The 16756-nt window shown below is 46.5% G+C and overlaps 1 protein-coding gene across 4 annotated transcripts; it reads right to left on the reverse strand.

The window, feature by feature from the left end:
- Window positions 1-845: 845 nt before the first annotated feature.
- Window positions 846-16634, reverse strand: UBFD1 (ubiquitin family domain containing 1). 4 transcript variants are annotated; one of them, XR_011235309.1, is made up of 9 exons: window positions 16468-16565; window positions 15956-16285; window positions 14821-15029; window positions 11612-11677; window positions 11356-11461; window positions 10000-10070; window positions 7375-7457; window positions 5802-5850; window positions 4764-4822 (listed from the first exon to the last, which is right to left on the reverse strand). XR_011235309.1 is itself a non-coding variant. In XM_069486810.1 (8 exons), the coding sequence occupies exons 1-7, from the start codon at window positions 16490-16492 to the stop codon at window positions 7377-7379; spliced, it is 888 nt and encodes a 295-aa protein (XP_069342911.1). In that variant the 5' UTR covers window positions 16493-16565; the 3' UTR covers window positions 4760-4822; window positions 7375-7376. The 4 variants fall into 4 exon arrangements, 3 of the variants coding, with proteins under 3 accessions (XP_069342913.1, XP_069342911.1, XP_069342912.1); XM_069486810.1 differs by lacking the exon at window positions 5802-5850 and having other exon boundaries at window positions 4760-4822; XM_069486811.1 differs by lacking the exon at window positions 10000-10070 and having other exon boundaries at window positions 4771-4822.
- Between the last annotated feature and the right edge of the window lie 122 nt (window positions 16635-16756).

The following is a 16756-nucleotide window of genomic DNA, read 5'->3' on the forward strand; positions in this document are numbered from 1 at the left end:
AGACTAGAGTTTATCTCATTCTCCATTCAGAGGAGAGTCAACCAACCTATTAGTCTTAAGGTGCCTGAAATAATCCTCCAGAATTGGGATAAAATCCAAGTATCCTCTTTACAGACAGAAGATTCTCTAGGTGGGCGTCAGCCAACGTGCAGCATGTGGCACAATCCCACCCAGTTCTCTCTCACGCAACTCTCGGATCCTTAAGAACCTGGCAGTGTTGTTTCAGGATTATGAGGTACTGGGAAAATGGAAAAAAGAGCTCACTCCCCTCACCCCCCCGACCAGGAAGGGGAAGTGAGACCAGAACTTTCAGAACATTTACAAAGTAGAGGGGAGAGGAGAAGGGGTCTAATGGGAGTGGTGCTGGGTCAGAACCAGTTTTGACAAACCATCACTCTTCATACCAAGGATTCCGTTCTTGGCCCATTTTTGGTAATAGATTTTCTCCCTCCCCATTCTTGGGTCTGTGTAGCTTGTGGCTAAACTGTAGCCCCATTCTCAGCGTTTTATTAAACATGTCCTTGCAGGCTAAATGGCCAGCTGAGGCTACGTAAGGCACCCAGTCAGGTGGAAGGACAGGGAGGCAGCTTCCCTTCTCTGGCCTTGGAGGCCAGGGCCGAGAAGGAGGCCGCCCCAACAGAAGCGTGGCTCACAGTCAAGTTGCTCACCTTGACTAATACAGAGTAAATATCAACTGTTTTCAGCAGAGAATAAAGTTGGATATACTTAAAGCCAATTACGTAAGAGCACAACTGCCAAACAGGGCTCCGGACCCACTTCCAAATGTTGGTCAATCCCCAGCATGGATTAGGCGCGTAAGAAATTGGAAGGAAAAGGAGACGCAATTAATTATCAAACTTTAATTGATAGACTAATCTTACAGGATAAACAATAAGACAGCTAGTCAAGGTTACACTTTAAAAAAAAAAAAAAAAAAAGTCCAGCAGCGCAAATCTAATAGACTAAATACGTTCATCTCCTCCCAAACAGGCATTTGATTTAAAAACAGAAACCAGAACAGAGCGTACACCACAAGAAAACATGGTACTTACATTTATTGTCAAATAATTCTGCAGAACTCTTTAAAAAAGAAAAAGAAAGAGGTTCCTAGAAATCTAGAAAGCAGTAGAACCACCCAGCCTGGCAGGTAAATCTACCAGATGTTCTGCACATCAGAGGGCTCCTGACTGCCTGCAACTTCAGAAAGGCCTTGAGGCCCTATTAAGAAGGGAACAGGTGCCAATCCTAACTGGAGATGACTTTATTGCAAAGCCTTAAGACAAAGGGACCATCCTTTTCCAAGACAACAAGCATGAACAGCGGCGAGGAGCGAGAGAAAAGACGGCTCCCTCAGCGGGTGGGTGGAAAGAAGGCCTGCCCTTGCACAGCCCTTGGCACACCGAATCCGTTCCCTGTCCCTTCCCTGCCCCTGGCAAAGAGAGGGTGGGCCAAGTGCAAGAGCCCAGAGCGCTCCTCCAGGCACATGGTTAAAGAAAGAAGAGGAAAACAAGCCCCTTCTGGGTGAAATATGGCAACTTTTCTGAGATGTGGCAACGTGGCAATTAATCTCTTTGGCCCTCATAAGGTAAAGCAGCAACTAAGGAGCCTACTGAGGGCCTCACCTGGGACCCTACTATGACCACAAGATTATAACAAAGTGCATCCTTACTCAGCTCAGTTAAACTTTATTTAAAAAGAGCTAACGCTACTTGCAAAAGGCCCATCTTGGATTAAAATACTTAATACCAAGGAGTTCCAGCAACTCATGAGTCTTTCTAAATTCTCTGATTTGACCGTCTGAAACAGCTGACAGGGACCGGGCTCAGCAGGGATTATATTGTCACATTATTCTGCCAAGATGCCTCAGGCAGGGAAAGAAAGGCATGATGTCTGTGAGCAAAGACCTGCAGGAGGATCACCGGAACAAATTCTGTACAAGAAAGAAGCCCGTCAGCAAGCTCAGGTGTCCAACATGGACGAGCAAGCAGCCTCCTCGACCACGGACAGTGGGCAGGCCTGCCCTCGACCTCTAGCTTCAGGTAACACTGTTAGAGTCCCTCTCCCGGAACCAGCTCTTCCTCTATCCACAGCATGCCCTCTGCCACAGTGACGGAAAGATCCGGTCCCCTCGGACACTGAAGAAATTGTACAGAAATAATCCTGAGGAAAAAAATAAACACTGTGATGCTACCTAAGGGGAAAGAGTATTTCAATTTGCTTACACAGTATTTAGTCAGCACACTCCAGACTGTAAGAAATATATGAAGAGACTGCTCGTGGGACTGAGTGACAAAATAGTGAATACTGCTGTGACCCAGACACAGATCGGAAACACTTCTCCCAGTGGCTTCTGATGCTGTCTACCTCTCCGCTCCTGAGAGCTTCCAGAGCAAGGTCTTCCATGCAGACAGGGCGAGGAGCCAGAGCTCAAGACTGTTGGAGCAGATTTAGTGAGCTCCGTGAAGCAATACTCAAACAGCTCCATGGGAAAAGGTGTCATTTACATTATTGATATATAATATTTCGAAGTAATGAAAAAAGCACCATTGTACTTACAATAAAAAGGCTCACGCAGGCTTTGGTCCTCCTGAAACGATACCAGCCTGAGTGAGAAGCAGTTGGCCCTCGGGGAGCAGGGAGACGATGGAAAATGTTGGAAAACGCGCTCTCGCTGGGAGGAAGGGCTGTCGCATGGGGGAGCCGCCAGAGCAGGGCAAGTGAGGGGAATGGGCGGAGGGGCCTTGGGGAGCAGCAAGGCCAGTCTGGGGACGGAGATGCCTGCTTTGAGAGCTCAAAAGTGGATGTGCGGCACTATCAAAACAAGTCTCTAGGACTGGGGTATTGGCAAACGGAGGGGGCAGTATTCGAACCGAGATGATGCTCTCCTTGCTATTAATACGTATCATTTCCTCCATAGACCTGTCACCCATAGAGGGAGGCTTGCACAAGTAGCAAAGAAGCACTCTTTTCCCCAGGAACTGCAGGCCGACAAGGACAGAAAAGCTGCAATGACCACTCCTTTTTCAAGGGATGAAAAACAGGCAGTTTCTTGGACGCTGCACTTCACATGTATACTTATGCCCCCAAAAAAGCAAAGAGTAGATTTTCCTGCTCAGATGCAGAACTTGGCATTGACTACACCACAGAAAGCAAGAGTCTGTCTACGTGGGCTGGATTCCTGAACTACAGCTTAGAAGGGAAGGGCGTAGAATATCATCATTAACTGGCTCACAAGGAATAGTCATCTTAGGCGAATACATGCTAATACGTTTCACAGAATGAGGGGTAACAGCCTAGAATCCAAAATGTGAAGTTTGGAAGATTTCTCGCCAAACTGTACTATGAGAGCCTGCAACCAGTGAGAGGAGAATTGCAAAGACAGCAGCAGAGAAACAGCAAACAGCACAAAGGATATCGTTCACCAAGAGACTTTCCCTCATTTCAGAGTCAATCAAGCCAGAAGGAGATGGACAGAAGTTCACGTGTACAAACAACAAAAGGGCTAAAAACTAGAAAAGGGTGAGCTAATCATGAAAGCAATTTATCCCACTTTCATTGTTCAAATGACAGTGGCCAACCCACTAAGACCGTTGTCTTCTTACGGAGGAAGGCAGCATCTCTGAACCTGGGATAAAGGACACTTGAACTTAATGCATGAGCAGAAGGGCCAAATGGAGAAGCATAATTGAAATAACCATTGGACTGCTTAAGAATTTCTTGAAAACTTCCAAAGAAAGAAGGTATCTGGATCTGTGGTTATGTGGCAGTATAAACTATCTCCTACCTGGCTCCTCCTCGAAGAGGCCTTTGTCTGCCTGGGAGCTGGGGCTTTCGAGCAACACAGCCCAGGCACACCCATGCCAGGCTGGGCCTCAAAGCCAAGCTCAGTGAGGGTTGCAGACCAGCCATGGAGCTCCCCAGAGATGGGGGCCCAAAGGGCAAGACGTTTAGACAGGAGTCACTGTGAGATACTCTGCTGCTCAACAAACACCACAGCAAGTGTGAGAGCTCCCTGACCAAGACCAAAGACCTCTTCCTCTCCCACCGCGCTTTCACAAGCAGCAGCAGCACGGCGGGAGGGAGCCCAGGAAAGGAAGCGTTGATGAGGTACTAAAAGAGGAACTGACATCTTTGGGTTTTTAAAACAAAAACTAATCTCTAGGAAGTGAGAAAATGAAAAAAGGGAAAGAATTAAATCTGAATCAATGGATAGAAATATATGGCTTACTAACCCCCCCATTTTGCATACAATTTTATATGAAAAAGGAAAAAAATACAACCCAACTTATCACAATGCAGTCCAAATGTTTGCAACCAAAGATTTATGAAAATATTTCAGTTGAAATCACTTAAAAAAACCAGAAAGCTTTTGATCATTCCCTTCTCAACATAATTGGCAGATCTACTCTCAAACACACTTAAGAGTATTCCACACAACATGTTCGGAATTCAAATTTATTGATTTCCACCGTTTTAACTTTAAAAATGGTATGAAGCTAACTGCAAGAAAGGGAACCGGTGATTTTAAGTTAAAATTAAGCTAATGGTGAAAGTACATCACCTCTGGCTTCAGTCACCACATCGCCTTAGATTGAATATAGATTTTTTTTGAACAAAGTTCCAGAACTCTGAAATCCAGGGATGCTGCAGGCCTCTCCCGGCAATGTCCTTCACTTTGGGTCAGTCTCCTGGGCCAGAGGTGAAAGTGCTTTCAAAAATACTGCCATTTCCCCAGCACAGTGTCTTTGATTGCATCCACATATTGAGTTGGAACCCAGTACACCCAGTAGTAAGAGGCTTCTGTGGGGCCCAACTGAAACGCCTGGAAGGGAAAAAGGAAAACCAAGCCGTACTTCAGAGGTTGGGAGACCAAGCAGGCAGAACAACAAACAAGGGGGAGGGTTGGGAAATGAATTAATTAAAAAGGGAAGGAAAAAAAAACAAAACAAAACTGTGCACATGGGGAACATTCTCCTAACAGGTCAAAAAAGAAAAAAAAAAAGTGGTTGTTAAGCATAGCCAACCCTAAAGCAGCGGTCGTCAAACTTGAGTTATCAGAACCATCCAGAAGGCTTGTTGAAACACAGATCAGCAGGCTCCACCCCTTGGCATTTCTGATTTGGAAGGTCTGGGGTAGGGCCTGAGACACTTTTTAACAAGCTCCCAGGTGAGGCAGCACTGCTGATCCGGAGACCACGGTTTGAGAACCACTGCCCTAGAAAACCTGTCACACATGCACAAGGAAACAGGTGTGGATGTTCAAAGCAGCAGTCAGAAACGATAAAAACCTGGCAACAACCTACATATCCAGCAGTAAGGGAATACATAATTAAAAGTGATGTGGCCTACTCATACAAATACTGAAGTATTTTTCTATAAAGGTATGGACTAGATCCACATGGATCTAGAGTTAATAGCAATCGATCATAATGTCGAACCAAAAAAAGCAGGTTATAGAATGACACATAATGCCATGATACCATTTATGAAAACTGAAACAACACAAAATGATACTTGATCTTGTTCATGGATACATGTGTAAATAAAAGCAGGGATACATGGGAAGGACACACATGACACATAACACGTAACAGTGGTAACAGGGGAAGGGGAAGACAGTGGGGACGTCGTCACTGTTGGGAAATTTTATTTCTTTTATTTAAAAAAATTTAAATCAAGTTACAAAATATTTACAATTGTCATTTCTCGGTGATGGATATATGGGTTTGTGATAGTATTATTCTCTCTCCTTTTCTGTATTTTTTAAACATTTCTCTAAAAATGAAAAAGCACAGCCACACCTTTGTAATTGTGAATTGTGACACATTAATCTAGCTAGAGAAACAGCATCTGTGAAAAGAGGGAAGTAAACGCTTTCATTAGGACAAAGGTAAAGGTGCTCCTTAATGATGTCTAGAAAGAAGAGGGCTATTAGAACCACCCTCTGCCAGAAAGGACTCCAGAGTGAAATGACTATTTCCACTAAATACTAAGCCATCACCCATCCACACCAATTCCTTCAAAGATGTCTAAAATGGTCCCCTCAACTTGTCTGTAATCCCTATCACCAGGCAGCTTGAAAACTGGGGCTGCAAACCTTACAGGGCCAAACCAGCAGCACAAATGATTTAAAAAGGAGTTAAGGGGCCCAGCTAAAATTATTAAAATCTAACTATTAAAGCAGAAAGATAATTGAAGCAAGCCAAACAAATCTGGGTGTAGTCCTTGTTTTAAAGACCACAGAGAGTAGGGGTGGAAGTGCTGCCAGAGCACCTGAAAGAAGCCCCAATGACGTCCTCGTTGCTCCCAGGAGCCCCACAGCCAGGGGACTGTACTCTCAGCCATGGCCTTGTGGCCGTACCACTGAGCGGACAGGCACTGACAGGGCAGAAGGGGGACAGGGCTGGCTCCCTAGCCCACCACACTTAGCGCCCCTTTGACTGATTTCTCCTATAGCAAGAGGATCTTCCAACGCAACCCTCTGCCCTGCACTTGGTACCACCAACCCACAGGTCAAAACACTAGCTGTTTCTTCTCTCTGGGATGGGACCGATGTAGCTACATCACTATAGGCTGGATGCTGAAAAACCTGCCTCCTCAGAAAGAGAATGGCAGACAGCCCCATCCTCACACTGGGAATGCTCAGCTCACGTCCCTGTCTAGCACCTTCAGAGTTGAAGTAGCTCAACTTCATTGTTAAAGTGTCTCCTGCAAACAGTGCTGGGAAAATAGAAACTTTGCCTAAGCTGCTCACTTTAGCAGACCACTGATTCTTTGCTTTGTTCTGCACAGACTTGCAGAATGCCTCCAAACATTCTGTCCTGGGAAGGAGCAGCCTGTTGTCTGCAGAGAAGATTCTATGCAGAACAGAGGCTTCACAGACCCCTTCCTCCACACAGGGTCCTTGGCCACCCAGTGGGTACAGCCTGGGAAGAGCAGGGCCACTACAGAAGGGAAACTGCCTGGTGTCCTCACCAGCACCAGGGCAGGGGGCAGGTTTTGTTTTTACAGGCAACACAAAATTTAAAATGAAAATCCACAAGCCATTCCTCCTCTTTATGCTTATTCTCCTGCTCTAAAAACAAACTATTACAAATGAGAGGGAGGCAAAGAGACATTTCTAAAAGGGATAAAGAACAACCCCCTTTAAATTGGGGGAAGATGTGTTGAGGGGATTTGCAAAATAGAACTAAGAATAGGGTCGTGGATCAAGTTCTAAGTAGATGAAGAAAACATGAGGGTCTTAAAACAGCGCATCTTCTGAAGACTGAGTTTTCCCTTCACTTAAAAAAGCTCAGTTAAAAATCCATTCCCTGCGAGATGAAGCAGAAGCAGGAGTCTAGAGAGAGGCCAGACTCAGCCAGTGCTACTTACCATCATATGGTAGTCTTCATGTCCTTCGATAGGTTCACTGACCACATTTTTAATGGAGCCCATGGGCAATTTCTCAGTCCGCTCTAAGTTGAGAGGGATTACAGTGATTATTCAAAGCCCCTCCTGTTCTAACTCCTCTCATTCAGCAGTCCCTTGTCAGGGCTGGTGGCTGTGGGATCTACAGTCAAGTGACTGGCACCATGCCCTCTAGGGACGATAGGACAGAATCTTCTGATCAAGTGCACCTAGAGCCCTGCTTGGGAGCTGGGAACTCCTTAGAAGCAAATGGGAAACAGGATTTGGCAATGATATAGTAAAGCTCTCTGAGAGTGGAGATACTGTCCCTGACATTATTTTCTAAAGTCTGATGGTTAAAAAATACCCAAGAAACGCTTTGTAACCTTTTTACCCAAGCCCAGCATTGGCTAAGGTCTTGGGTGCCTGGGACAGGGAGAGTCAGGAGGCCCAAGAACAAAGAGGTAAGCGTGTTCCCCTGTGGCTCCGACAACGAGAGGGGAATGCCTGGCTTTAAGACTAGTCTCCATCCCATGATCCTGCTCCCTTGCCCCCTTCCCCCCAGGTCCCCCCACCCCTCCATAGTCACACATTTTATGCAGTTCTCTGGAAACATTTATAACCTCTTGTGATCAACACTTGAGATACCACTGATCATATGGGATAGAAGACATCTTGAGGCAAGTGTAAAGATGGCAGGTGAGAAAGAGGAGCAGCAAGGGATGCCTGGAGTGAGATGGGACTGCTGGGAGTGAGCCAAGTACAGCGGGACTGGGTGTGAGGCACCTGCACGACAGGAAATGGCCACCCGGAAGCAGCAGACATTTCAGGTACAGGGGACGTTTTCAGCAAACAGTTAAATCAAGTTGAAAAAAAAAAAACTCATTACAGCCTTCACAGAAAGAAAAGTCAGGAAAGGGAGAATCTGAAAATAGGTCAGTTGACAAAACAGACTAGGAATTTAGAGACCTGGGTTCTGGTCTAGCTGGTGACTTAAGACATTTTACTTCTGTTCAATAGGCCTTGGTCTCTAAAAAAAAAAAAAAAATGGGGGTCAGGGAGAAGGGACCTGAAAATGTATGTTTAGGTTTTGACTTTTGGTGGCCGTAAAACAGTGGTCTCCAGGCAGGACCTCACCAGCAGTTGTCTTTAAGCCTGAAACTTTTAAAACACCTTTCATGTTGAAACATCTGGAGATTTCACATAAAAATATAGATTTCTGGCTTCTCTTGAAAACTTCTAAGGCTGGACAATCCTGGACGCACATTCCTGCTCCCTGATTAGACTATTAGCTACATTCCAGCCCCTGCAATCGGGGCACACACTCTCCCCTGGCAGCTTCACACGTTCACATTTCCTCCCTGGAGCTTGTTCTTATCGCCCTGTTGTGCTTGAGGCTCTCAGTACTGCCGCCTCCTACACAAGCTGGCACAGGGAGTTTAAGCCGAGTAGTAGCCCTTGAGGGACACTTACTCAGCCAAGCGTTCGCGGAGAGGCCAACCAGCTGCTGGGACGGTCACTGCACAGCACGGTAGCTTCTTGCCAGCAGAAAGATGAAGCCAGTGGCTACTAGCCAACTCCCAGAACAAGCTGTCCTCCTACATGTACTTATGACACTCAGGTGACAGGACTCCTGGGCAAGTGGGACGAGTGCCTGCCCCCTGGGCTCCAGAGGCTCACTGGACTGGGTGGGAAGGAAAATCTCAGCCTTGGTCAACCTTGGAAGACATGAGTAGTTCATGGCCATGCTCCCCAACAAGGCTGGTAAGGAGACCTTCACTAATGCAGAAGCCCCAACACATCAAGCTTTATCTACAGCTTTGCCTTCAGGCCAAAGCAAGAAGGTGGCTGCTCCTACTAGCTAAAATAAAAGCCTCTAACAAAGGTTCAGAAGGTTCTGGTTCTATCAGTCCCTGCGGTTATGATGTGTTCCCTACACAACTTCATAACACAAAAATATTCCCTGAGGAACCAGCGAGCACTTAGAGACTTAGTCCCCCATCTACAGCCTCCTGCCTGTACCTATCCTCCTGGCAGCGTCTTCCCAGATCAGCCTTAGCAACTGCCTTATACTGCCCACAAGCAAAAGTAGAAGTCTAGCAAGAGGCGGGAAGTCTATGCATTTCAGCAAGTGAATGCAATTAGAGAGAACTAAGCAAAATCATCTGCAAAGTCCGGAGGCCAGGTAGCTAACTACTGATAAGGGGGATGATGGGACAGGCTCTGCAGAAGAGAATGATCCAGCAAAGGGTTCAGTGACCCTTGAAAAACTGGGGAAACCCTTAAATATTTTGCAAAACTTGCTTTGACCATGCGGTTAGAGTTGAATGTGAAGTGAAGAATACAGCAAGTTATCATAAAATTGTTAGAAGACTCAAGTGTTTTTGGCATTTCAATCTTTGTTCATTTTAAGAACCAGCATAGGTTTGAAAAATAAGAAACTTGTTTTTGTGTTTTAGATGACAAAAGTCTCACTCCCCACCATTCCTGCCCCGATTATTTTCCATAAAACTTTGGTCCCATTTTAAGTGGAGTCATACTAAATGGCCTGTCCCTGAAACCAATTAACCTCAGAGGATGGGACCCCCTATACTTCTCTGTAGCATTTACCTCGAACACTGAATACCTACAGTGCTGGCCAGAAACAGGTGAATTAGGCATGTTCGGTTCCCTCCAGGAATCTAACAGGGGGACAGACAAGTCAGAGAGTAATGAGTGAGTGCCCTGGGGATATAAATGGAGCGCTCTATGAACAGAAGCGGCAGCGATTCATTTGGAGGGTGGGGTAGATATCAGGGAAGGCTTCATTAGGAGAGGTCATTTAAGTAGGGCCTTGGAAGATTTTATTAATAACAGGGAATGGGAAGAAGACATTCCGGGTGAGGGCACAGCATGAGCAAAGACAAGGAGCTGTGCAAAGCATGTTGGGAAGGTCAGGGAATTGTGCGGCTGAAATACACAGGGGAAACAGGGCAAACGAGGCAGGAAGCTAGGTCGAAAATTGAAACTGGGGCTCATTGTTGACAACATGGAACACTGTGGTTAGGCAGCTGAACTTGGCCTTAAAGGGCCAAAAGTTTTTGAGCACAGGAACCAGTGACAAAAAGTGGTATACAAGATGGACAGGACAGAAGAAAACACAAAGGGGGCAGGGAAACAGGTTAGCGTGCTTTGAACAGACCAAGTTTAAAGATGCAAGGAGCCTCAACTGGCACAATAGCGTGGCAAAGAAAGGGACAGACAATTCTGGAGTGTAACTAACAGGACTTTATAACCATCTGGGGGAAGGGAGAGAGGGGACAGTCAGAGACACTTCCCAGCAAACAGCAAGGCTGGTCAAGTACCGTGCAGGGGTGGAGCGGACAGAGGACAACCAGGCAGGGAGGGAAAGGCAGGTTCCTAGGCAGCAGGTAGGAAGCCTTCACCTACTACAGGGTCAAACTCTGACCTACAGGGGCCAGGCAGGTGACATAAATGAACGAAGCTGGCTATGTATAAAATATATGGGACCACAAGGACTGTAGCCCACTGGAAACCACTACTTGGCTCTACTGTTAGAATGCCATGTGAGAATGCAGGCCCCAAACGGCCAGATCATTTGATTTTTTTCAAGAGAAGCCAAAAAAATCAGATTAAGTGAAATCTCCCGATTTTTATACATTGTGTGTAATCCCATAAAACCCTTATCTGAGGACCAGACCTGGCCCTTGGGCCACACGTTTGGGACCTCTGATTTTGTATGCAATGTTTCATGGATTGGCCCTGAGATTAGACCAAAAAGAACAGGGAAAAGGGTCCAAACAAAAGGCGAGCATCTAAAAGCAAATTCCAAAGCCAGAAGCACGCAAAGCACAGTGGAGAGAGAGAGAGGTTTGAGAATGAGGAGCAGAGTCGCACTCAGGAATGAGAGTGCTGCTAGGTGCTGGAGGCAGGCAGCGAGCCAGGAGGATGAGAGGGATAACGTACCTTTAGTGCCGATCCACAGCTGGTCTTGCTCTAGCTTAAAGGTGAGTCTCACTTTTCCTCCGGACTTATTGTACATGCCAGACAAGGGTACCGCCGGCAGGCGCTCCTGGAGGCACAAGAGCATGGTAAGAAGTGGAGGGACAGTTAGAACAAAAGAAAAGGGACAGGACTCGAGGTCACGATTACAGGAATCTCAGGATGTCAGAAGTTGGGAATGGCTCGTTTTCAGAATGTTCACAAAGAAATTACAGCTTACCTGGGCACCCTTAACAGACGGCATCACATCTTCAGGCTTGCCTTTATCCAACACTTTCCTGTGTTGCTATAACATAAATCAGAAGAGAGAATGAAATGAAAACAGCTGACTACAGATGAGTCGTGTTACTATCCCTCTGAAATATAGGATGAAGAAAGCCTTCATGTTTTGATTCAAAAGCTTTTAATGTCGACAGACTATGGGTCTTTTGATACTGTAGAGCAGTGCTGTACACCAGAACTTTCTGCAATGACAGAAGTGTTCTATACTGTGCTAGCCACTATACACTTGTGACTATTAAGCACTTGAAATGTGGCTACTATGACTGAGGAACTGATTTCTTAATTTTATTTAATTTTAATCAGCCCCATGTAGCTACCATATTAGATATCAAAGTTCTAGGGCAAAATAGGATTTCCAGATTGCCCTTCTCCCCCTCAAAAAAACATCACCACTGAAAGGATTAAACATCAAGCTGCAGAAAGCCACAAAGGGTGTTGCTCCCCTGGCAGGGAGAAAATGGCAGCCACTTCTGTCAACCGAAACCCCTAACGAATACAACAAGATGCTGGTAATCAGCCTAAATGTCTAGAAGGGGCAGTTCGTCAACAAATGGAGATGAAGCCCACCGCAGAAGTCTTCTCCACTGCCCTACCCTCAACCCCAGCTACACAGAAAGTGTGAAGAGCCACCATTCCAAACAGAAATGCTGATTACTCTATAACCTGATATTAAGAAGCCTCTAACTCTACCCCCGCCCAACCCTGAGGACTTGGAGGCAGCCCATTAAGGGTTCTAAGTTCATGACTCCCTAAAACAGCTCTCTTGCCTAGACCAAATGCCTGAGTCTTGTCTCCTCTCCCCGTGTCTTTTTCTTTTTTTTTTTTTTTGAGACAGAGTCTTGCTGTCACCGTGGGTAGAGTGCTGTGGCATCATTACAGCTCACTACAATCTCAGATTCCTGGGCTCAAGCTATCCTCTTGCCTCAGTCTCCCAACTACTGCCTCCTGGGACTACAGGTGTACGCCATCATGCCCAGCTAATTTTTCTATTTTTAGTAGAGACGGGGGTCTTGCTCTTGCTCAGGTTGGTCTCGAACTCCTGACCTCAAGCCATCCTCCCACCTCGGCTAGGATTATAGGTGTCAGCCACCGCACTGGCCTCTCCATCTGTGTCTTTATAGATACAGTCATGGCTTGGTAAAGCTCAAACTATGGGGCAATGAATGAGTAGAGAGTAAAAATTTAATCAAATTTGATCACCAGGTGGCCACGAGCCAGCCGAAAGCCTCAATGGCATGGCAGAAACCCTCTGGTAGGAATAAACTCAACACTGACAGGCTGCTAGCAGCAAAGAGTCACTCCAGACATCAGCCTCAGATTCCTTAACAAGCCGATAAATAGCAAAGGGACTGTATCCCTCATTAGGCCATGTTATGCCTCATAACTGGCATCAATGCAGCAGAGCAGCATGGGTTGGAAGATTTTGAGTCATATCTTACAAGTACCTTTTGAAGAATTTTCCTTGCACTGTGAAGAACAGTTCTAGGCCTGCTAAGCTACCATTAGGAACTCAAACCCTGTATTTAAGAGGCATGTTATGCTCCAAGGGTGTGACCAGTGGGAACACTCACTGACATCTGACATGCTCACAGTTGACTATTTCATACATGTGGCAGTGAAAGCCAGGAAAATGGAAATAAGCTCAATCAGTTATAAAACATTATGACATAATGTAAGGGTAAAAAGTAACTACATAAACATCTTTTAGATGTCAATATAGGTTTACAATCCCTTTTCTGAAATCTTATAGACAGATGTTTTGGACTTTAGTGTTTTAGGGATTTTATAATGATAATATAGCTTTAAGATACATAATAGCCTCCATGGGGTCTGGGGCAGCACCTTGTCAGCAAATACATTAATATTTCTATAGCAAGGCTGGGCAAGGTGACTCACACCTGTAATCCCAGAACTTTGGGAGGCCAAGACAGGAGGATCACTTGAGGTCAGGAATTTAGGACCAGCTGGGGCAACATAGGGAGACCCCATCTCTAAAAAAAAACCCTGAAAAATAGCCAGGCATGTTAGCATGCACCTACAGTCATAACTACTCAGGAATCTGAGGTAGGAGAATCACTTGAGCTATGATCATGTGACTACATTCCAGCCTGGGTGACAGAGTGAGACCCTGTCTCTTAAAATTTTTTTTCTATAGCAAAACATGAATACTCACACTAATTCTGGTAAGGTTTTGCTGCCAAGTTTATAAAGACACTTTTGATTTTCAGACCACTTTTGGGTTCTGGAAGCACACACAGATGACACAGATCTGTAACCCCAAATGGTGTCCTTCTTCCAGTGTTGGTTATGTATCTTAGTGCTCACGGTCACTAAAACCATGTTGGTTCAAGTTCATCTACTCTACTCAGGACACAGGTTAAGTTGAGAACACCTGTTTTCCTAGAACACTACCAAGAGGGGCTAGAAGGCAGCAATGAGTAGGATTAGCTGGGTGATAGGAACCTAAGTGATGATTCTTCCAACCTGTTCCTTCCATAGCAAAATAATCTCACTTTTCCTAATTATAAAAAGAATTTTAATGGCTATGATGAGCATAAAACAAGACTGGATCTCTTCCATCCAAAACAAGCAACAGAAAATGTGAAAAATCAGGCCCTTATTTCAAGGAGCATGAGGACAAAAAAAAAAAAAATCAGCGTAATTATTTTCCTACTCAGCTTCATTTGGCTTCCTGAAATGCTCAGTTTTAGAGGAACCTCTGAAAGTTTTTGATTTCCATGCCTATCCAAAACCAGGCTTGTTGATTTGAGGGAAGCCACAAACCAAAATACAAATGTAAGCACTTATCCAGAATGAGGGCTTACTTGTAGTACTGCATTTTGCTCTGGCACTAAATAGGAGAGAGAAACCCACATCTGATTCCTTTCAACACCTGGTCTGAAGCCTCCCTTTACCAAGGCCTTATCCTAAAGTAGGTAGACTTGAGACACACTGACCCGCCAGATGAGACAAAGTTGCAAATCTCAGGTAGTTGTCACCTCCACTGCCGCACCCAACTGCTGCCATAAATTTCCATCATGGGCCCTGTCCGAAAAGGAGCTTATTCTAGGGAGAATATAACCAGCCAAGGCTCAAGAGGACAAAGCCTCAAATTTCTCAGGACCAACAAGCACACAACGGACTCACTTTCTGCCTGCAGAGAGGCTCCTTCTTGTTCTCTTCGGCCTTTGCATCCTGTTGCGCAGCGTCTTTGGGCGTGTTTACTGCTAAAACATCATTTATCGTGGAGCCAACCACCATGATCTTGGCCCCACTGGTCACTTTTATCTCTCTCAATGTCTTATCCTCGGGGACGAGTCCCTTATACATGACTTTCTGCATGGCAGGAGGGAGACCTTGGGAAAAGGTAGAGGGTAGACAATGAAAGGAAGGAACAAAAAACCATATGGACTGTGCACAGCCCTTCTGTAACAGATCAGTAAGTGACCACTGGCTTTACCACCTATTAGCTTTGTAAACTTGGGCAATTCACACCCTCTGAGACTCAACTTCCAGAACTTCATAAAAGTGATGAGAGTAGGTCCTTCTGTATAGACTTGTTTTAAGGATTAAGAGACAAGACAAATATAGAGCATTTAGTGTGGCGCCTGGTATTCTAGAATTGTTCAATAAATACTAGCTCTCATTCTTTCCAAGTTACTCCTCAATCATCTGATTAATTACTCAAACATTAAGTGAGAATTCACAGGCATCAGGGATACAGAAACCAATACAAAGTTCCCATTCTTATGGGCCTCACAGACCACATGTATGTAGAAAGCTCAAAAAAAGAAATCATTTCAGATGGCACAGCACCATAAAGATAAAATTAAGAATTATCAACAAATGTGAAGGGTCAGCATGATAGTTAATAGCAGCGTTTCCTAAACTTCCCTTATGAGAATTACCTAAGATACTTGCTAAAAATAAATCCCTGGCTACCTCCCAGACCCACTGAATCAGAATCTCCTGGGGAAGAGCCTAGGAGCTGTAAATTTAACGAGGGCCTTAGGTGATTTTTTTATTAGAGATGCTAGGGCAACATTAGTGAGAAGCTCGGGCTAATTGTCAGTCCTGGCCTTGAATCCTAGCTCAGCCACTTACAAACTTTATGATCTCAGATGTCTTTCCCCATCTTAGTAATAATAGGCAGTCAAGTATCCTTTGGAAGATTGAGGGAACTGATGGAAGGAAGTGGTCAGTACAGTGCCTAGCATGGTGTAAGCACTAGGAATGAACAAGCGGAGTGGGTAAGGCTGGCTGTCAGCGCCTCGGGGATTACCTGTAATCGAGTGAATCTTCTGTTTTAGCTCGGAACCTGTGCTGTCTAAGGGGAACTTCACGTCGTGCTTGGTCTTATTCCAGATGATCTTCAGATCCACCAGCTCCCTGCCTGCGCCGCCGCCCGCGTCCTCGCCATTGCTGACCGAGGCCTGGGCCGCGGGGTCCCCAGGGGGCTGGGCCGGGGCCGGCTGCAGGATGCCTCGCGCGGCGCAAGAGTCCTCGGCCGCCGCCCCCGCCACGGCTTCGGCCTCCACGCAGTTGAGGGGCCGCGCGGGCGCCTCGGTCGCCACCGTCTCGGCCTCCGTGTCCATGCCAGGTTCCTCCATGCCTGCAAGGGGGTTAGGGGGTGGGCGCTCGCCGCGGGCTGGGCCTGGGACCGGACTCTGCCCGAGCGACGCCAGACCACTGCTCCCGAGCCACGCTCCTCCCTCCGGAGCCAGGCCGCATCCCCCGACGCATCGCCCGCAACCTCGGCCCCAGCCAGGCGCCCGCCACCCCCTCCGCACTCACCATCCGGGGCCCCGGCCGCCGCCATGATGATTGTGTACAACACCCACCACTCCCGCAGAGGCCGCTGGGAAGAGGCGAGCTGGCTGAGATTGGCCCCCGCTGCAGCCCCTAATCTCTCACAGCCTAGCCGGAAACAGGTGGAGGTTTCTATGGAGACCCGCCTCCTCCGCTTCCCCGGCCCGGCCCCTGCCACGCTTTAGCTTTCCCGAGCCGAGGGGGGCGGGTCCGGGAAATCGCCCGCTCGTGGGCTCTGCCCCCTAGTGGCTGAGTGGGGCCGCAGCCGTCCAGG

Source organism: Eulemur rufifrons, chromosome 14 (genome assembly GCF_041146395.1).
Source record: "Eulemur rufifrons isolate Redbay chromosome 14, OSU_ERuf_1, whole genome shotgun sequence".
In the NCBI taxonomy this organism is placed as follows: Eukaryota; Metazoa; Chordata; class Mammalia; order Primates; family Lemuridae; genus Eulemur; species Eulemur rufifrons.